General features: G+C 38.3%; 1 protein-coding gene across 2 annotated transcripts; it reads left to right on the top strand.

Moving 5' to 3' along the window:
- The first annotated feature begins 5,936 nt into the window (after positions 1-5,936).
- On the top strand, positions 5,937-18,697 carry TSN (translin). Of its 2 annotated transcripts, XM_045826001.1 has the most exons (6): positions 5,937-6,142; positions 7,236-7,329; positions 8,511-8,607; positions 10,238-10,353; positions 11,057-11,136; positions 16,648-18,697. In XM_045826001.1, exons 1-6 carry the CDS (start codon positions 6,077-6,079, stop codon positions 16,879-16,881), a joined length of 687 nt encoding a protein of 228 aa, XP_045681957.1. In that variant the 5' UTR covers positions 5,937-6,076; the 3' UTR covers positions 16,882-18,697. The 2 variants fall into 2 exon arrangements, with proteins under 2 accessions (XP_045681957.1, XP_045681958.1); XM_045826002.1 differs by lacking the exon at positions 11,057-11,136 and having other exon boundaries at positions 16,648-16,721.
- The last annotated feature ends 3,947 nt before the right edge of the window (positions 18,698-22,644 follow it).

Below are 22,644 nucleotides of genomic sequence, written 5' to 3'. Positions count from 1 at the left end.
AAGTCTAAAACAAAGATTAGGTGCTAACATTTTATTTGGGCAGGTGGGTGAATCTGTGGTCATTGAGAGAGAGTAAGGGACAAATGGAAGCCAGGCAGCAAGGGACAGAAAGCAAATACAACATTGTGCACTATTACACTGGTTACAGTCTTACAAGAAACCTGTTGGTTGCTCAGTTATGTGGGACATTTCTGCATTTCTGGAAAGATTGCATAGAACTATTTTTCTTGGAATAGTCAGGGAGAGAAAGGGCAAGGAATTTATCTGTGGGTTTGTAACCATATCCTGTCTTTCACTGTTCAAAGTTTGTCCCTGGAGTGTTAACCTTACACACTTTCAGGTTATGTACACACCACGCTGAAAAGCTGTTGGTGAATTCAGAGCCTCTATGAGCCGGATAGGGGGTTTGGGACTGGGCTGCAGCTGCTATAAGAAGGATAACTGGCCCCAACTAGTTTGGCTCAGTGGATTGAGTGCCGGCCTGCAAACCAAAGGGTCGCTGGTTTGATTCCCAGTCAGGGCACATGCCTGGGTTGTCAGCCAGGTCCCCAATAGAGGGTGCACAAGAGGCAACCACACATTGATGTTTCTCTCCCTCTCTTTCTCCCTCCCTTCCTCTCTCTAAAAATAAATAAATATACTCTTAAAAAAAACCCCATAACTGAAGGCAGTGCTGAAGCCTAACCCATGCCTTAGGGCAGGTCAAGGGACCAGTGGGATTAATGAAGGCAGTGAGGATGTCAGGTGGAACTCTACACTGAGAGTTTGCTAGGCTTCCACATTACTTCTTGTAAAGAATTATGGGGGAAGTCTCCAGGGGATAATTATTGTGAATTTAGTTTCTTAGCAATTCTATCTATCTACCTACCTACCTATTTATAGACTATTCATTCACAACTACATGAATTGGAGAAAAACACATAGCCCTATTTATTTCATTTAAAGATCAATTCCATTGAAAGTTTACTTTTCTTGTTTACTATTTATAAAATGCATAATACATTTATGTTGTTTTGATCAACCATGTACTACTGTTGAATGATAATCTAGAAGGAATTTTAACATCTAGTTCTTTAGGATACTAGAAAGTTTGCATTTTAATTTATATTATTTTAGGGGATTACGGTAGATAATCAAAATATTTTAAATAATAAATATTTTTATTTTGGGTTAAAATTCTTGTGGGAGAAATTGAATAAAAATAGTTATTAAAAAGTTGTTAAAGCCCTGGCTATGCAGCTCAGTTGGTTGGAGCATTGTTCCATGCACCAAAAGTTTGCCCGGTTTGAATTCCAGTCAGGGCACATGCCTAGGTTGCAGGTTCAATCTCTGATAGGGGCGTGTATGGGAGGCAACCAATTGATGTTTCTTTCTCACATTGATGTCTGTCTTTCATTCCTCTGAAATCAATGGAAACATGTCCTTGTGTGAGGATTTTTAAAAAGCTGTGAAAAGGGCTTATACTAAGGACTTATGAGGAACACTATGAAGGTTCCTCAAAAAAATTAAATAGAGTATCAGCATAGGATTCAACAATTCCACTTCAGTTTATATATCTCAAAAATTAAAATTGGGGGCTCAAGCAGATATTTGTACATCCATGTTCATAGCAGCATTAGTCACAATGGCTAAAAGGTGGAAACAACCCAAATGTCCATCAACAGGTGAACAGATAAACAAAATGTAGTATATACATAAAATGGGATATTCGGCCTTAAAATGGAATGAAATTCTGATACAAAGGATAAGATAGATGAACCTTGAGGTCATTTTGCTATGTAAGTGAAGTAAGCCAGTCACAAAAAGTCAAATACATTATGAATTTCACTTCTTTGAGGCACATGAATAGTAAAATACAGAGATAGAAAATAGTCTCTTACACACATTATTGCAAATCCTCATAACTTTTAGAGATAGGTATTACTAATTCTAATGGGACAAATGAGAAGAAGACTCTCTCAAGGGATGCTTAAAAATCACTTTAGATTTTTCAGAAATAAAGTAATTTGGTAGACTTCTGTTTCTGCTAGAATTTAAAAGTCACAGTCTTTAAGTTGGCATGGAGAAATACATTGCAGGATTTGAAAAATTAATTTGATTTGTACTACCTAAATAAAGTTAGGTAGTACACAAAAAGTAGTGCCAAGAACAGTTTGGCAGGTATTAAATCAATAAAAATTAGCTCTTATTGCCATTTTCATCCTTTTTGTGTATGTTTTGAAATTCTACCTAAATTTTTGGACTACAAAAGGTCACATGATGTCAGAAGCCCATAGGCATATATATGTATATATGTATATTTTATACATAAAATATATATACCCATATATGCATGTATGTACATATTTATATAAAGATATATATATATTTATATCTATCTATCTATCTTGTGTTTGAGCAAGTTGATAAAACTGAACTTTTCTAATCTGTTACCTCATAGGGTTGTAGAAGTCAAGTTAGATAAGGTATTTAAAGCCTTTTATAAATATTGTAAAATGGTAGGTAGATGATGATAGTGTAGTTATTAAGGTAAACTATTAGGTTTTCTAAATATATATTTTATTGATTGTGCTATTACAGTTATCCCATTTACCCCTTCACTCCCCTCCACTCTGTACACCCCCTCCCACCCACATTCCCCCACTTTAGTTCATATCCATGGGTCATACATATAAGTTCTTTGGCTTCTACATTTTCTATATTATTCTTACCCTCCCCCTTTCTATTTTGTACCTATTCTGTATGCTACTTATTCTCTGTGCCTTTTCCTCCTCTCTCCTCCTCCCACTCCTCTGTTGCTAACCCTCCATGTGATCTCCATTTCTGTGGGTCTGTTCCTGTTCTAGTTGTTTGCTTAGTTTACTTTTGTTTTTGTTTTAGGTGTGATTGTTAATGATTGTGAGTTTGCTGTCATTTTACTATACATGTTTTTTTCTTTATCTTCTTTTCTTAGATAAGTCCCTTTAACATTTCATAAAATAAGGGCTTGGTGATGATGAACTCCTTTAACTTGACCTTATCTGAGAAGCACTTTATCTGCCCTGCCATTCTAAATGAAAGCTTTGCTGGATAGAGCAATCTTGGATGTAGGTCCTTGCCTTTCCTGACTTGGAATACTTCTTTACAGCCCCTTCTTGCCTGCAAGGTCTCTTTGGAGAAATCAGCTGACAGCCTGATGGGAACTCCTTTGTAGGTAACTCTCTCCTTTTGTCTTGCTGCTTTTAGGATTCTCTCCATCATTTTTACCTTGGGTAATGTAATTGTGATGTGCCTTGGTGTGTTCCTCCTTGGGTCCAACTTCTTTGGGACTCTCTGAGCTTCCTGGACTTCCTGGAAGTCTATTTTCTTTGCCAGATTGGGCAAGTACTCCTTTATTATTCAAATAACTTTTCCACTTGTTGCTCTTTCTCTTCTCCTTCTGGTACCCCTATAATTCGGATGTTGGAACATTTAAAGATGTCCTGGAGGTTCCTAAGCCTCTCCTCATTTTTTTGAATTCTTGTTTCTTCATTCTTTTCTGATTGTATACTTCTTCCTTCCTTCTGGTCCACTCCATTGATCTGAGTCCCAGTTTCCTTCCCATCACTATTGGTTCCCTGTACATTTTCCTTTATTTCACTTAGGGTAGCCTTCATTTTTTCATCTAATTTGCTACCAAATTCAACCAATCCTGTGAATATCCTGATTACTAGTGTTTTGAACTGTGCATCTGATAGGTTGGCCATCTCCTCATCACTTAGTTGTATTTTTCTGGAGCTTTGATCTGTTCTTTCATTTGGGCCATATTTTTTGTTGTTGTTGTCTTGACTCACCAGTTTTGTAGTAAGGGGCGGAGCCTTACGTATTCACCAGGGTGGGGTAACTCATGTCTTGCGTAGTGACGCTGCATGTGGGGAGGGCGTCTGAGAGCAATTGCACTTGCTATACTCTCTGCCAGATTTCAGTCACTTCCCCTGCTTCCCACAAGCAAATTGGACCCTTCTGGTGCTGATTCCCATGTGGGTGGGTTTGTGTACATTCTAGGACCTGTGGGTCTCTCCAATGAACTCTCCTGTGAGGCTGTGAGTTTCTCCCGCTGCCGCCTCAACCCTCACCTCACCAGTGTTTTCAATCAGTGGTTTTAGGCTTTATTTCCCTGTACTGGGACTGTGGGTTGTGTGGTCTTCCTCGCTCCGCAGTTTCTTCTGGTTTAGCTGGGCAGGAATGTTGGGCCACCTGGTCCACCAGCTGCCTAGTGCGCTGCACCCGTTCCACAATCTGGTGCCTGGCTTTGTCCGCCACGGGCTGCCTTGCTAGGAGTCCACTCTGCTGGGCTGCCTGTCTCCGCCCCTCCTACTGACTGGTCTGGATGAATATGTCTTCTTTAACTCTTTGGTTGTCTGACTTCCACAGAGTTCGATTTTCTGTCTGATCTGGTTGTTTTTTTTTTTTTTTTTAATTGTTGTCATCCTTCTTTTGGTTGTGGGAGGAGGCACAGTGGGTCTACCTACACCTCCATCTTGGCCAGATGTAGAAAACCATTAGGTTTTATGTTTTAATATTTACTAGCTGCCTATGACCTTTGGAAAGTCAATTAATCTGTTACCATGATCATTTCACTTCAACAACAGTATCAACTTCACAGAAGTTTTAGGAGATAACATATGACCCTCATGAAAAGTTTTAGAATAACGTCTGGCACAAAGCAAACAATAAATTATCATTCAGTTGATATGCAAGGACAAATGAAATCTTTACAGTGCTTTTGTCAAGGAAGTGGAATTGGGGGAAGATGTTAGTTGAGTATAAGAGAAATTTCCTACTGTACACTACGGACCCTAAGAAAGAAAATATCTACTAAAAAGGGCTACGGGTGGCCAACTCGTCTCAAATTAGAAAACAAACAAACCCAAGCCTAGCAGCCACGTTTACACAGGAACTTCTCATGCAAACTGCACTTCATGGAGAAAGGTGCGCGGAAGTGCTTGCCTGCACTATTTCTGCCATCTGAGCCAACACTTCGGAGGAATCCTGGAATCCTATTTCAATTCATAGGACTGAGTCTTTCCCTGTTCAATTGGAGCTGTGCAACTATATTCGCTTCATCACTGCCCGGAGTGGCTCATTTGGACCAATCAGGACAGGGTCTTGTGAATTTATGAGACTGTGAAGATTTGGAGTCCTCATTTGCATGAGGACAACCCATTAAGGAACCAGGTGCTTTAGAGCCTTCTGTCTGTATAAGCAGATTCCGCGCCCCGCCCCTGTCTCTGGAAGGGCATTTTCTCCAGCCTGTGTTTCCTTTTGCTGGGAACTAACCAGCTCAGAGCAGACCAGCGTGAAACTGTAGAAACTATCTAGCAGAGAGAAACATCGACCCAGGGCCTCCTCACAGTTGTGCTGCATCATAATTGCTACTTTCTACTGAATAAAGCTTCCTTTCTCACCACATCCCAAATTGTGGAGTCCTGTTGGCGTTGAATTGGCACCAGCGACCATTGGTTAACAAGATGTGTGAAGTTATATAATTTAAAAACAGATAATATCAATACATACAGAGAAGGCATTAAAAGCGCAAGGATAAAATTTTTGCTCCCATCCCATCCCACATACTCTTATTTTCCCCTGTATTTCTGCAAATATAACGCATTGCTTCTTTCTCATTCTTGGGCTGTAATCTCCACATTTTCCAAATTAATTGAAGGACTCGCACCACCTCCAAGCCACACCCCCACCTCCTTCAGTCCCACCTTCCCTGAGGGCCCTCTTTCCGGGCTGTTTCCGGTGGTGCCTGGTGGAAAGTCTCCCCCTCCCCCGCCTTCGGGAAGCCCCGCCCACTCACCCATGCTGTTACCAGCCCTTCGAGCGCTCTCAGCTTTGGAGGCCGTGGGCGGCACCCCAGGCTTCGCGGCGGACTGCCCGGTTTCCTGCGCGCGGAGGGCCTCGGAGGACCCCAGCGACGGCAGTAGCTCAGGCCCCAGCGGAGGAAGTGGTAGTTGTGGTCGCTTCGTTTACACCCACTGTAAACTGATTGCCTGGTGAACGCACTTAGCCGGCTCCTCTGGCCACGCTCACTGGTAGTTGTACAGCCGGCGCCATGTCTGTTAGCGAGATCTTCGTGGAACTACAGGGTTTTTTGGCTGCCGAGCAGGATATCCGGGAGGTGAGCCTCTTCTCTTCCCATCCCCTTTCCCTTTCCTTGCTTAGATGGGACATAGCGCTGGGCCCTTCTCTGTCGCTCAGTCTCGAGCTGTGGGGATGCCGCTCTTGTGTCAGCCTAGAGCGCGTTCCTTTTCACGTTTCTGATTTCGATCTTGTCTCGGCGACAGTTCCCTCATTTCAGTGTCAGTTTTCCTCCCTTTTAGCACTTGTTTACGTCAATGGCTTGGTTAACGCCTCAGATAACGTGTGTTTTATGTGGTGGTGTTTTCAAAGCACCGTCTGGATTCTTTTAAAACTATGACTTCTCATTCTACGTAGGATAAAAAAGTCCAAAACTGTGTGACCCACAGGCATGTGGGCGTGTGTTTTCTGTCTCCAATCTTATTTTATGTTGTCTTCTGTTGTATATTATGTTCACTTTGCCTCCCTTTCATTTCTCCAGTTCCCCAAATAGTTGCCTGCCTCACAGTTTCTGCGTGTACTCTGCTGTTCCCGAAATTTGCTTCGGTCCACTCTTCCTGGTTATCTTATATTCCTCTCTTGATTTCACAGTTCAAATGACCTTTTTTGCTTGTCATGCTTTCTAGTAACTCATTAACATTTTAAGAAATTTGTGTGATTCTTATTTTTTTTAAGTGTCCGTCTCCCTCAACATCCTCCAAACTGCCAGAAAGAAGGGGGACTACACATGGTTCTACAGTATTTACACAATGCGTAGCACATAAATGTACTCAGTGAATATTTATAAAATGAATGAATGAAAAAATACCCTTCCCTTGTCTTGCATTTCATTCTTTTCTTTACAAATTATGTTTAGATACCTTATCTCCTTCAATTTTTTTTAGTGTTCCCGTGGCATAGTTAGGGTGGGTGGGTATTTCTTATCCTCTGAAGGTTGCATGAGAAACCTAAGGCTTTTGAATGACTCCTTGAAGGTCTCATAGACGAAGTACGTAGGAAAGTCAGGAGTCAGACTTGGGTGTTTTCTGTACCAGTTCAGGATTTGTAAAGATTGTAGTGTTTTGAATTGGTTTGAGGCTATGATAATAATTGTGTTTAATTTATCTGATACTTTGATTTTTATTTTTTTCTAGGAAATCCGAAAAGTAGTACAGAGTTTAGAACAAACAGCTCGGGAGATTTTAACTCTATTGCAAGGGGTCCATCAGGGTGCTGGGTTTCAAGACAGTAAGTGCTTTTTTTTTTTTAATTTGAAGGTTTTAATCTGATTGATTAATCTCATTTAAAGAGTTACTTTCCATTCAAAAGGCATTTCCACTTTGTATCATTTTATTATGAAAAATGTCCCTCATGCTTGATGTTGAATAAATTTGGGGAAGTAGGTGAGTTGATCGTTTTCACAGGTTTACAGAATGCTGTGTTTTGGCTGATTTTCCACTTGTGTTGATATGGAATATTTTTATTGTGATAGATTGACTGATGATAATGGTGGTAGTATCATAGCTCACTTGTGTATCTAGCAATTTTTATTTGGCACTTAAAAAAAGCCCCAACCTTTCAGTCATTGCATATGGCTTAAAGATTTTGCTTATTTTTTAGAGAGAGGGGAATGGGGGGAGAAAAAGGGAGAGAAACATGGTTCGGCTGCCTCTCGCACGGTCCCAGCTGGGGACCTCTGCAACCCAAGCATGTGCTCTGACTGGGAATCAAACCAGTGACCCTGCAGTTTGTAGGTGCACTCAGTTCACTGAGAGACACAAGCCAGGGTTGGATGTGGTTTAATATGCATTTGTAGATATGAAATGACCAGTGTAAAGTGTTTTGAATGTGTTTACAGTTAGCCCGTTGAATGGAGATCAATTATACTAAATTAGGACATGGAATCTCCATTGTAAGATGTGGCCAGCACAATTGAAAGAGTTGAAATACACTTTCAGATAGAGAATTATGTAATAATGTAATTTACAGGTGTTGGAGGTAAGTCATTTTTCTTAATGATTTGTTGGTCAGCCTACTTGAGAATAATTGATAAAACTTCTTTTTGACCAAATAATGAGAGCTAGAAGCAGTTCAACTTTAAGCCTTCTTTGAAGACTATCTAGGAAAGTATCTGGTACACATCCCTGTAAGGATGAGATTATTTATGATAGCTTACCAGTGTGTTTCCTAACATTCCCTTTCAGGAAGCTTTTTATTTATTTTTCAGTATTGGTTACTCAGTAGAGAAACTAGAGGTGAAATTTTGAAAGCCAGGTTAAAAAGAAGTGATGCATACCCCATATTTAGTCATGAGCTTTTGTAAAAAAAAGTTGATTTATTTCCAGGTAGACTGCTTTGATTATTAAGGAAGAACTGTGTTTGAAATTTTCTAAGTCTTGAGTTTTTATGTTTTATCTTTTTTTGATCAGTTCCAAAGAGGTGTTTGAAAGCTCGAGAATATTTTGGTACTGTAAAAACACATCTAATGTCTTTGAAGACCAAGTTCCCTGCTGAACAGTATTACAGGTTTGTAAAAAATAGGAGCGCTACTTTATAACATTAAGTAAAAAAGAAAGGCAGAAAAATAATATGTACTGAACAATTGCCTAGAACTAGGTAAAAATCTCTCTACGTAGAAGAACAACAAAAAGAATCAAACTGTTAATGGTGGTATTTTAAGGGAGACAAAATTAGTGATTTTTTTATTTTCAAAATTTTCTTAAAAATACAATTTTTGCAGTGAAAAAGCAGTTGAAAATGTTTATTGTATGACGTCAAAGCAGAGAATATCTTTTTAGTATATATTTAAGTTACCTGTGAAATTGGATGACCCATTATCTATGCTATTAAGGTTATGGAATTAGGTGACAGAATGTACATAGATTTGAGTTTAACCTCAAAGCTTGAATTTCACTGCCAAGTAACATATTTATCTAATATTGTATGCCATATATTGTTGAATTTACACCACCATTTATTTTAAAGTGTTCATTATTTTATGTACCTCCATGGAAGAAATATTGCCAGTCACACTTGTGAAACATGTACATTGTAAAATGAATCCTGATTTTACAGATGCTAAACAGAAAAACTGCATCTGAATATTGATGAAATATGGTAAATATAAGAACCTAAAGTTTCTACTTATGTTTGTTTTCTTACTGAAAAAAGATTCCTGTAAGACACATATATGGGCCATATATAGAATGAATAGCACAATTTTGCATAGCAGTGTTTAAAGCGGGGATAGGCAGACTACTTGTGACCTGCTGCCTCTGGAAGCTGAGAATTGCTTTTATATTTTCAATGTTGTTAAAAAAGAAAAATAGCCAAATAAGAATATGTAACACAGACTGAAAGTGACCTGCAAAGCTTAAATAGCTACTATCTTGGCCTTCAAGGAGAAAGTTTGTCAACCCCTGCTAAGCTAGTAACTGAAGCATAGAAAAAAAGCAGGACAGCAGAATTGTCAGGGTCTTTAGAGATCACATACAGGCTGCCCTACGGCTGATCTTGTCCTTGGAAGATTTTGTTTGGCACTCATTGCGTTGAAATCTTTTTCTGAATTTGTTGCTACATTTGAAAATCAGGAAGCATATCAAAATATCCAGGGGTTGTAATTTCCTATTTCTTTTTCAGGCTTCTAGCTTAGTTTAATTGTAGTATCCTGAGGTTTTAAGTCTATTTAGTGATTGCAATGATAGTTATTTCTTGTATGTATGAATCAGGATTACCTTGATATCCTACACACAAAATGTAGGAATGAGTTAGGTGTTGAAGCTGATGTACAGTTGTTTTCATCAGTCTTCAGTTGCCAATATTTATTTTTCTCAGAGTAGTATCATTGTTCTTATTCATTAAACTTGTAATCCATAGTCTTCAGTTGTAAATTTTTGTATTCATGAATTGGATCGTGCTTATATATTAAACTTTTAATAAGTAATTGTCATGAATTTGAACTTGGAGTATTTATACTGAATCCATCCAATACATTTAAATGTCATGTTGCTTTTACATATTTTATATATTGCAGTTTCATGTAAAATTTTGTTTGAAAAGGGATTCCAATTCTAAAATGTTTGAATTGGACTGTACTAAAGGTATCTTTTTTAAAGGTCTCTATTCCATCAACCTAAATGTGCTTGTATTCATGTAGATTCCATGAACACTGGAGGTTTGTGTTGCAGCGCTTGGTCTTCCTGGCAGCATTTGTTGTATACTTGGAATCGGAAACACTAGTGACTCGAGAAGCAGTTACAGAAATTCTTGGCAGTAAGTGTTTTCATTAGTGTTGATCTGCAGATTTGGGCACAGTAGGCTAATTTTTGGTGGGAGGGGCTGTTGGCTTATACTTTGTATTATAACAAATGTGAACTATATGGAAAACCAGTTACTTGGAAACAAAAACTAAAAATGTGTAGTGGCTTGTTCTTTGTACCTGAGTATTTTGTTTGTAAATTTTAGTTTTTAAAAATTTCAAGGCTATAGAAAAGTTAGAAGAATAGTACAGTGAAGACCTGTTTATACCCCTTTAGACTCACTATTTGTTAACATTTTGTCTGTTTAGTCTCCTCACTTGTGTGTCTCTATACCTATATGTGTGCATGTATGTGCTCCTGACAACCATATGAAGTCAGTTGCAGGCTTTTCCCTTCATCTTCTGAAAATAGCTGTTCTCTGACATAAATAGATACCATTCTTTGTGGTATTACTTTTTGAGAGAATAATGGGAAGGAAAATTGAATTTTGCTTAAGAGCTAGAAAAATTCTCAGTGAGGTCTAGTTGGCAGGGTTAATATTTTATGTCAACTGTAATTAAAAATAAAAATTATTAGAAAAAAGGGTTTGTGATGCATTCCTTTTCCATTTACTTGGAGGAAATTGTGTGTATGTGCACGCGCACACATTTAAAAAAATGCTAAGGCTTAATTTGTGTTCATATCATGACCTTATCTTTACTTTGATATTTTTTTAGTTGAGCCAGATCGGGAGAAAGGATTTCATCTGGATGTAGAAGATTATCTCTCAGGAATTTTAATTCTTGCTAGTGAACTGGTAATATGCTTAGTAATTTTCCATTTGATTTTTTTTTGTATTTTTTTTATTGAAGTAACATTGGTTAATAACATAGAAATTTCAGGTGTACAGTGTTATACCTTGGTATCTATATACTCTACTGCATGCTCGCTTCCACCACCCCGACCACATCTCAAGTAAACGCCACCAGTCTGTATCTATGAATTTGTTTTTGTTTTGTTTTACTTACACTTACTTGCTTTTTAAAATACCACATATAAGTGCAAACATATGGCATTTATGTTTTCCATCTTATTTCACTTGCCATAATACCCTCAAGGTACATCCATGTTGTCACAAATGACAAGATTTCATTCTTAGGGCTGAGTAGTTTTCCATTGTAAATGTACCACTTCCTTGTTCATTCATCCATTGATGGACATTTAAGTTTTTTTCATGTTTTGTCTCTTATAAATAATGTTTCAGTGAGGATAGGGTGTGTATGTCTTTTCAAATAGATGTTTTTATATTTTTTGGATAAATACCCAGAAGTAGAATAGGTAGACCATATGGTAGTTCTATTCTTAGTTTTTTGAGGGCTCTCCATACTGTTTTTCATAGTGACTGCACCAGTTTACATTCCCGTCAGCAGTGTGTGAGGGTTCCCTTTCCTCTGCATCCTCACCAGTATTTATTATCTGAACAGCTTAAATAATTTTAAAACTCTCTTTAAAAGGTACCCTTTTACTAGTTCATATGGCAATTATGAATCACTCTTTTCAATTACATTACAATACCTTTCAAAGGATTTTTATGAGGCCATCCTGCTCTTTTAGATGTATTCAATTTAGTCTTTATCCTTGAAATAAACACATTTGTATTTAATGGAGAATTTAAATGTTCATTTAAATTTATTTACATTGTCATCTAAACTTGTTCCTAATTAATTTTATTTAATAAGGTTTTATCATAGCTTATTTTTCTCAGTGCATCTTGCCATGTAGTTTGTTTGTTTCCATTTTGGTTTTGAAATTGTTTCTTTTATTCACAACCTCTTAAACCCAGTGAGCCCTCTTCTGTTTTTTGAAGTCCCCAAAATGCCTATAAAACTTTGTATAGTAAGCCATTACATAAAGCAAAACATTATCTTTTTGATAGTAGCCATCCTAACAGGTGTGAGGTGATAATCTCACTGTGGTTTTAATTTGCATTTCTCTGCTGATTAGTGATTTGAGCATCTCTTCATGTACCTGTTTGGCTATCTGTATGTCTTTCTTAGAAAAATGACTTTTCATATCCTCTGCCCATTTTTTTTCCTTTTTGCTTTTTCTTTTTAAAAATTTTTAAAAATTGATTATGCTATTATAGTTGTCCCATTTTCCCCCTTCACTCCCCTCTACCCTGCCCACCCCCTCCCACCCACATTCCCCTCCTTTATTTCATGTTCCATGTGTCATAAGTTCTTTAGCTTCTACATTTCCCATACTATTCTTGCTCTCCCCCTGTCTATTTTCTACTTACTGTCTATGCTACTTATTCTCCATACCTTTTCCCCCTCTCTCCTCGTCCCACTCCCCTGTTGCTAACCCTCCATGTGATCTCCATTTCTGTGGTTCTGTTCCTCTTCTAGTTGATTGCTTAGTTTGTTTTTGTTTTAGGTGTGGCTGTCAGTAATTGTGAGTTTGATGTCTTTTTACTGTTCATATTTTTATCTTCTTTTTCTTAGATAAGTCCCTTTAACATTTCATATAATAAGGGCTTGGTGATGATGAACTCCTTTAACTTGGCCTTATCTGAGAAGTGCTTTATCTGCCCTTCCATTTTAAATGAAAGCTTTGCTGGATAGAACAATCTGGGATGTAGGTCCTTGCCTTTCCTGACTTGGAATACTTCTTTAGAGCCCCTAATCTTGCCTGCAAGGTCTCTTTTGAGAAATCAGCTGACAGCCTGATGGGAACTCCTTTGTAGGCGACTGTTTCCTTATCTGTTGCTGCTTCTAGAATTCTCTCTTTCATTTTAATCTTGGGTAATGTAGTTATGATGTGCCTTGGTGTGTTCCTCCTTGGGTCCAACTTCTTTGGGATTCTCTGAGCTTCCTGGAAGTCTCTTTCCTTTGCCAGATTGGGCAAGTTCTCCTTTATTATTTGTTCAAATAACGTTTCCACTTGTTGCTCTCCCTCTTCTCCTTCTGGTACCCTCATAATTTGGATGTTGGAATGTTTAAAGATGTCCTGGAGGTTCCTAAGCCTCTCCTCATGTTTTTGAATTCTTGTTTCTTCATTCTTTTCTGATTGTATGTTTTTTTCTGCCTTCTGGTCCACTCTGTTGATGTGAGACCCAGCTTTCTTTCCATCACTATTGGTTCCCTTTGCATTTTTCTTCATTTCAGTTAGTGTGGCCTTCATTTTTTCATCTAGTTTGCGACCAAAATCAATCAATTCTGTGAGCATCCTGATGGCCAGTGCTTTGAATTGTGCATCTGATAGGTGGCTATATCTTGGTCACTTAAAAGTATTGGCTGTGGGGCTTTGGTTTGTTCTATTTGAGCCTTTTTGTGGGGGGGGGGGTCTTGTTGCACCTGTTACATATTGAGGGGTAGAGCCTTAGGTGTTCACCAGGGTTGGGCAACCCAGTTGCTGGGTTGTGACGCTGTACGTGGGGGCGAGGTCAGAGAGGGAACAGCGGCACTTGCTCCACTCTCTCTCTGCTCTCCCTCGGACTTCAGTCCCCTCTGCTGCTTTCCACAAGCAAATTGGGCCCTTCTGGTGCTGGCTCCTGGGCGGATGAGCTTGTGTATGTTCTAGGACCGTGGGGATCTCCCCAAGACTCTCTTGTGAGGTTGGGAGATTTTCCTGGCACCTTAACTCCCACAGGTGTTTTCAAGCGATGCTTTTAGGCTTTATTTCCCGACACTGGGTCCCTGGGTTGTACGATCTGTGTCACTGCCTGTTTTATCTGCGGGTGAATGTGTGACTACAGACAGCCAACTGCCTTGTGCACCTCACTGGGTCTACTCGTTGCCTCCTGCGCCTGGGGCCTGCCACCGGTCCGTCAGCCACCTCTGCGTGCCTGGGGTCTGCCAACTGCCGCCTCCGCCCTGCACGCCCCCATCTGCCAGCCACCGCTTTTTCCTACTGGGACCCCTGGACCTCTCGACCCCTTTCTGTCGGCCTCTGACTCCGCCCCTCTTACTGGTTTGGATGAATGGTTGTCAAATTTCGGTACAGTTCATTTCTCTGTCTGTTCTGGTTATTTTTTTGTTTCTAAATTTTTTTGTCCTTAGTTTTGGTTGTTCTAGGAGGCACAACGTGTCCACCTACGCCCCCTCTGCCCAAGTTTAATTAGCTTTCTTTTGTTGAGTTGTATGAGTTCTTTGTATATTTTGGATATTAATCCCATTTGCAAATATCTTCTCCCATTTGGTGGGTTGTCTTTTTTTGTTTTGTGGATGGTTTCGTGGATGGATACTGTGAAAAAGCTTTTAAGTTTGATGTAGTCACATTTGTTTTTGTTTTTTGTTTCTCTTGTCTTCAGAGATATTCACAAAAACACCACTAAGACTGTCTGTGTATTTTATTGTATAAAGTCTTACATTTAACTCTTTAACCACTTTTGAGTTAATTTTTATGTATGGAATACAATAGTGGTCTAGTTTCTTTCTTTTGCATAAGACTGTCCAGTTTTCCCAACACCATTTATTGAAGAGACTTTCTGTATTGTATATTCTTGGCTCCTTTGTTGTAAACTAGTTGTTCATACATGTATGGGTTTATTTCTGGGCTCTTATTTATTTCTGTTGTAATAGTAGGTGGGATTTTTTAAAAAAATTTCTTGTTTTAATAGTTCATTGTTAATATAGAGAAATGCAACAGATTTCTGTATATTGATTATCTTGCAATTTTACTGTTTTTGTTTATTATTTCTGATAGTTCTTCCTGGTGAAGTCTTTAGGGTTTGTATATATAAAATCATGTCATCTGCAAAATGACATGAAAAAAAAAATAGTGACAGTTTTACTTCTTTGGTTCCAATTTGGATTCCTTTTATTTCTTTTTCTTGCCTAATTTCTCTGGCTAGGACTTCTAATACTATGTTGAATAAAAGCGGTAGGAGTTGGCATTTTTGTTTTATTCCTTATCTTAGAGGAAAAGCTTTTAGTTTTTCACTGTTGGGTATGAAGTTAGCTAGCTGTGGGTTTGTCATATATGGCTGTCATATATGGCTGTTCAGGTACTTCTATACTGATTTTATTGAGACTTTTATTTTACTCATAAATGGATGTTGTATCTTGTCAAATGCTTTTTCTGCATCTATTTAGATGTTCATATGATTTTTAGCCTTTGTTTTGTTAATATGTGCCACATTGATTTGCAATGTTGAACGATCCTTGTGTCTCTGCAGTAAATTCCATTCGATTGTGGTGTGTGATCCTTTTAAAGTATTGTTGTATTTGATTTGCTAGTATTTTGTTGAAGACCTTTGCATATATGTTTATCAGAGATAGTGACCTGTAACCTTTTGTTGTTGTTGTCCCTGCCTGGTTTTGGTTTCAGAATAATGTTGGCCATGTAAAGTGAGTTAGAAAGCATTCATTCCTCCCTCTTCAATTTTTTTGAAAAGTTGGAGATGGGTAGGTATTATATTTTCTTTCTTTTTATTTTTATAGATTTTATTTACTTATTTTTAGAGAGAGGGAAAGGGAGGAAGAGAAACATCAATTGGTTGCCTCTTGTACATGCCCTGACCTGGGACTGGACCTGCAACCCAGCCATGTGTCCTGACCAGGAATCGAACTGGCAACCTTTTTCTCTGTGGGACAATGCCCAACCAACTGAGCCACACCAGTTAGGTCTTAAATTTTCTTTGAATGTTGATAGATTTAACTAGTGAAGCTGTCTGGTCCTGGAGCCATTTGCTTTTTTGATCTTCCCACTTCACTGGCGTTTTTTAAAGTGGGTACAAAAATTCAGGGTATCTATTTATTTAGAAACCTTCTGTTGGTCACCAGATTGTCACTGACTGTGCACTGTATGTGTTATGTTTTGCTGGTCATCAGAGAAATGCCAATTCCAAGGATGAGGTAGTTGTGCATATTTACTAATGTGTGAATTGTAAAAGGTGATAATGCCACTTTGTTTCAAAATAGTGTCAAAACATGTTCCTGGTAATTGTTAAGTCATATAATTGTTTTCAAGAACAACTTACCTGCATAACTTTATGAGTTATTCTTGCTTTTATCCCTTAATCTCTTTCCTGAGAAATTATGTTATAGAAATAATTCTTAAGATGAAAACATGAGCTGTTATAGGGTATTTACTATGGGTTTACTAATAATAATTAAGAAAAATTGTAGACCATAAAAACTCCCAACAAAAAGGGAATGGTTTCTTAAGTTATTAAGTTAGTAATATTAAGCATTTGTCAAAAATGTAATTATCGAAGACAGAATGGAAAAGTTTTGTTGCCCGAGGGTCTTGTAATTGTGATTTGGAGGACATGTTAAGAAGGAGCCATGTTGTAATGCATCCCAGTTTCTCTTTCCTTATATAGTCAAGGCTGTCTGTCAACAGTGTGACTGCTGGAGACTACTCCCGGCCCCTTCACATCTCCACTTTCATCAATGAGCTGGATTCTGGTTTCCGCCTTCTCAACCTGAAAAACGACTCCCTGAGGAAGCGCTATGATGGCTTGAAGTACGATGTGAAGAAAGTAGAGGAGGTGGTCTATGATCTCTCCATACGGGGCTTCAATAAGGAGACAGCAGCAGCTTGTGTAGAGAAATAGGAGACTCTACCCATGCCTGACCCTGCTGATCTCAGTGGTTGCCAGTGAGGGTGAGCACAGCACTGCTCACCGTAGTTACCATGCCCTGTTGCTAAGCACCACGCTTCGTTTTCTTGTCCAGCTGTATGGTGTGTATCATAATTGAGACATTTCTTTGGGGGTAAAAGAATAACCTGTACAAGGACAGGTATTTTTTTGTTGTTTCAGTGAATTTGCTCTCCAGTTCAGTTCTGTCAAAAAGTGCAAATCTCAGTCTCTTGGTAAAGTTTCTTTCTTGTTTACCCTGATACCAGTTGAGAAGTTTATTTTCTTGTGAGTCTTCAGAAGTGGTCCTTGATATTTTCTATACCCAAATTAGCCATCCATGCACAGGGAGAGCCTGGATATAGTATGAAAACAGATAATTAAAAAGGATGGTTGTTAAGCAAAGGAAACTCATTACGTATTTTCTTCCTGTATTTTAAGCCTGGTGAATAAATCAGATGTTGAATTTTTTTGCAAGGGAGTTATAGCTCTCTTTTACTGCCATCAAAATATAGAATTAAACTGCAAAGTCAAGTTCAAGATATTGGGAAGTTTTTATACTAAAGGATTGAGTAACATCATACCACTTGGCTCTATTTACTGGGAGGGAAGATGGGTAGGGCTTAATGTTTTAAACACCTTGGTTTCCTGATGTTGCCTTAACATTTTGCTCTTGCAAACATTTAAAAATCATTTTCACACACATCTTTAGCACTTCATGTGATAAATTTCTAAGATTTGAAACCTTTTCCCTGGCAGCCAGCTAGACTGTTTGGTGTGTGAGTATAAAGCCACCCAGTCAGGTTAATTTGCCTGATTGGTGTGTTCTAATCGAAAAATGCCGTGCTTTGTCCAGGAGAAAGAGAAAAACCTTGGATTAAAAAAAATAACAATTTAAAACAGTTGATTGGTACTGTTTTTTAGAGTAAGCAGTTTTAGGTAAAGACTCTCCAACAGTCAGGTTTAGATTTATAGTTTTGGGCAAGTCACGTAAATCTTGTTGGCACATTCCTTTCCCTCCCCATTTTTAGGTAGTGCTAAGAATATTTGCCGTGTCATTTTTACTGTTGGATTGAAGTTATTAAAATGGTGACAATTCACGGTTTTTTGGAGCTCACTGAAAGGAAGGTGGTAGTATTTCCAGAATAATCTGAAGATTTAGGTGTATTACCTTTTCATACCTGATTCCAGTTTGAGCTTCCTGTTTATATAGTGGGATATTTGGCATGGAAATCAAAGCTTTTTATCAGGTTGAATTAAGTACTGACCAAATTTTCCATCATGAAGAAAGAAGTAGAAATGAGGCATATATTGCTCTACATTGTTGGCTTTTGGGAAACTTCCTGACAGCTCTTTCTGCAGAAGAGTTTGTAGAGAGACAAGGTGTTAGGATCTATGAAGCACTTACGATGGTCATCTGCATTGTGCAATAATAGCACTGTCTGGATTGAATATAATAGATTTTCGATTACGTGATCACACATAGGCAGTAAATTTGATAATAGGTTTATTTGCTTCTTACGTAAATTGATTCTGCTTGAGAATATTAAAGTTCTCAGCAGAAGCTGTGGGTTTTAGTTTCAACAAAAGCATTTTAAGTGTAGGAGCACATTCTGGTCCTGTAACTCCCTTTGAGAATTTAGAAGTCATGTTTATAATTATTCATCTATGTTCATTGCTGGCTTATTGTAAAGCAATAAAAACTTTTTTGTGGGGGGTGGTCTTTCATAATTTAGTGTGCTGCTGTGAGAACTCGTCTATATGGAGAATAAATTCTTTTCTAAAGTTAAAACCAAAGTTTTCAATTATAGTTGGGAATAAATTCTGAATGTTTGAGGCATAAAGACCAGGGATGATAAGCACAAACTGCTATGTATTAGTGAAAATAATTAAAAGGACAGCAGGCACATTACTGTTCCATAGTGTGCAGGTACCATTTGTGTGATCTACCTTGATTGTGAAATTATAAGTATTTTAACTGAAGTTGTTGAGAAGCATTGGCTCTGGTTTTACTGTACCAGAATTGCTTTATTCAGTTTTAGAAAATCAAGCAGGTTAGAGAAAATAGAGGTGAATTAGTGGATACTTTCTTCATAGACTTAGAAGAAGAAGAAAAGAACTTAAAACATCATAAGATTTTCCCTTTCTTGAACTCGAACAGTAATATGGGTAGTACTTAAGAGACTTTAATAAAGAATGAAAACTTCTTTGCCAGTGTTCTGAGACGTATCCTTAAATGAGTAGCTAAAGAGATGATTTGAAGATGCAGGTTGTTACTGGCATAATTTCATGATTGTGCACTCAGATCCTAGCTCTTGTTTTCTTGGTCTGGAGTTAACTATTTGCCTCCTCTGGAAGAGCATCACTGTCATTGCTGACACCAAAATAAGATGTATTCAGAACCTGAAATAACTTTCTTTAGTATTCACTATAATAAGCATAAACAAAAATAAACAATCCCCCTTCCCCTCAAACTAACCAACATTTAAGGGAGGTGATGTTGATTGGACTGGTTGGTTGAATGAGGGTGGGTTGAGAGGGAGGAGTCTAGTGTAACTGTCCGGTTTCTTCTGATCTGGGTGACTGGATTTAGGTACTGTTATTTGAGGTAGGGGTTGTAGGAGGAAATGCATATCTGAAGGAGGGTTGGCAGATGATGCATTTGCTTTTGGATTTATGATGCTTAAGGATTGGCTAGGTCCAGCAGGTCATTGGGTGTGAGGGAAACTCAGCTATCCTGGAGATAGCTTTGGATGGGTTTAGCGCATATGGTAGATAAACCAAGAGAGTGGATAAGGCCTCCCTGTAGAACATGTATAATAAAAACAGCAATGAGCAGAGGACAAAACCCTGGTTAACAGTAGGATTTAGTGAGTTAGAGGAAGTAGAGTCCATGAAGAAATGCAGATATGATTAGGTTGCCAGAACACAGGGCAAGTGTGGCTTGTCACAGAAGCCAGAGAATAAAGTCTTTAGGTTTTTTGTGGGTGGTGAGAGATTTAGGATAGTTCACAGCCTGAGAGCCTTGTGATGTCAGGTAAGTCTAGATTATGCTGTGGAAACAACCCCCAAAACTCATAGACATAGAACACACTATTTCTCACACTTCCTGTCCATTGCAGGTTGCTGGGGGATCTGCTTCATGTTCTCATCTAGCTCACAGAACAGCCGCTGACTGGACTGTTAACAGTTGCTTTGGGAGAGGGAAAGAACTGTGGAGGGTCTTGCACAACTGCTGTGGTTTGAAAGTGGTATGTTACTTCCTCTCCTTGTTGATTAGAACTGGACACATGGCCCTGCTAAACACCAAGGAGCCTAGGAAGTGAGTTCTCACCTTGGAGAGAATGTAGGAGAGGCAGATACTGTATGTTGAAGTTGTGGGTGGTGTTTAGTTTCTTTTGTTAAATGATTAGTAGTATTTCTGGTGATAAATAACCTTAAATGGGTTGGGAGGGAGAAAAGTTCCGGGGCCACTCTTTAAAAAAAGTTTTATAATTTTAAAAAGATTTTAATTTCAGTTGACACAGGTGCAATGCCTGGTGGATGACAGGAAGAAGGATCAATCTGTAGTTGCCTTCTCTGCTGAAGGTAGTTTCTTGTTTGTAAAATATTTCTCTGGTGTTTTAACACTTGTGGTAGGGGTTGTGTATGTATGTTTTAAGCCAACATTCAGTGAGGTCTTCATGTTTCAAGCACTGGGCTAAACATTTTATCCAGACCTGCTCATTTCATCCTCATGGCATCTCCCTAAGGTAGTTACTACTTATTTTCCCCCATTTGAGACCTGGGGAATAGGCTTAGGCTGTAAACTTGCCCAGAGTTCATAGCTATGAAGTGGAGCAACTGTGATTCAGATTTCCAAATACACCATTTCTTCCTTGATGCTCTTGATGGCATTACAAAGCACAAATCAAATCCACAAATATTTATGAACACAGTGTATGTACAAGTTTGGATTAGGTGCTTTTCACATTAAAATTAGCATAAAAATAAGTGGGTGGCTTGGTCTGTACCCTTAAGATGTTTAGTGTATAATTGCAGCAGAGAGGGTGGTGAGAAAAGATAAAAACAGGTAAAAGAGAAAATAGCCAACTAATATGAGAGTACCTACTATAATTAAAAATTTTTAAAAACTTTATTAAAGTGCATTTTACATATAAAATTGACTCAACTCGTATAATTCAGTGATTTAATTTACCAAGTAGTGCAACAATCCCAATAAATCAGTTTTAGAACATCTTTATCTCCCCCAAAGATCACTGTTCCCACTCCCCAGGCTTTATTTCCATAAATAAGCCTTTTCTGGATATTTCATATAAATGGAATTGCATAGTATATGGCCTATGTGTCTTCACATAACATAATGTTTTAAGGTTCATACATACTACTATTTTTGATTCCTGATTAATCAGTATTCTCTTGTGTGGATACTCCACATTTTACCCATTTACCAGCTGATGAGGATTTACTTTTCAACATTTTGGTTATTATGAGTCATGCTTATGTGAACATTTTTATGCAAGTCCTTTTTTTTAAAAAAAAATTATTTTACTCAATTACAGTTGTCTGTGTTTTTCCCCCACCACTTCCCCCCACCTCAGCAAAACCCACCTCCCTCCCTTGCTTCCACCCACCCCCTTGGTTTTGTCCATGTGTCCTTTTAGTAGTTCATGTAAACCTCCCCCACATCGTCCCCTCCCCCATCCCCTCTGACTATTGTTAGATTGTTCTTAATTTCAATGCCTCTAATTATATTTTGCTTGCTTTTTTCTTTTGTTGATTATGTTCCAGGTAGAAGTGAGATCATATGGTATTTGTCTTTCACCACTTGGCTTATTTCACTTAGCATAATGTTCTCCAGATCCATCCATGCTGTCGCAAAGGGCAAGAGCTCCTTTCTGCTGTATAGAATTCCATTATGTAAAAGTACCATAGTTTTTTCATCCATTCATTTACTGATGGGCATCTAGGTTGCTTGCAGCACTTAGCTATTATAAATTGTGCTGCTATGAACATTGGGGTGCAAAGGTTCTTTTGGATTGGTGTTTCAGGGTTCTTAGGATATAGCCCCAGCAGTGGAATTGCTGGGTCAAAAGGCAGATCCATTTTCAGTTTTCTGAGGAAATTCCATACTGTTTTCCATAGTGGTTGTACCAGTCTGCAATCCCACCAACAGGGCACTAGGGTCCCCTTTTCTCCACATCCTCTCCAACACTTGTTTGTTGATTTGTTTGTGAGGGCCATTCTGATGATGTTGAACATCTTTCCATATGTCTCTGGGCCCTCTGTATGTCCTCCTTGGAGAAGTGTCTGTTGAAGTCTTTTGCCTATTTTTTAATTGGGTTATTTGTCTTCCTGGAGTGGAGTCGTGTGGGTTCTTTCTGTATTTTGGAGATCAAACCCTTGTCCGAGGTATCATTGGCAAATATATTTTCCCATACAGTTGGTTCTCTTTTCATTTTAATGCTGTTTTCTTTAGCCATGCGGACGCTTTTTAATTTGATGAGGTCTCATTTTCTTTTCTTTATGTTTCTTGATATACCGGACATATGAGTGAAGATGTTGCTGTGTGGAATGTCTGAAATTTTCCTGCCACTGTTTTCCTCTAGGACTTTTATGGTATCACGACTTATATTTAAGTCTTTTATCCACCTTGAATTTATTTTTGTGTATGGTATAAATTGTTGATCGAGTTTTATTTTTTTGCCATATCTCCCAACACAACTTGTTGAAGAGGCT

The sequence above is a fragment of the Phyllostomus hastatus genome, unplaced genomic scaffold (assembly GCF_019186645.2).
Source record: "Phyllostomus hastatus isolate PE091 unplaced genomic scaffold, TTU_PhHast_1.1 phas_scaffold_60, whole genome shotgun sequence".
Lineage (NCBI taxonomy): Eukaryota > Metazoa > Chordata > Mammalia > Chiroptera > Phyllostomidae > Phyllostomus > Phyllostomus hastatus.
This window is presented reverse-complemented; position numbering and strand designations above follow the sequence as displayed.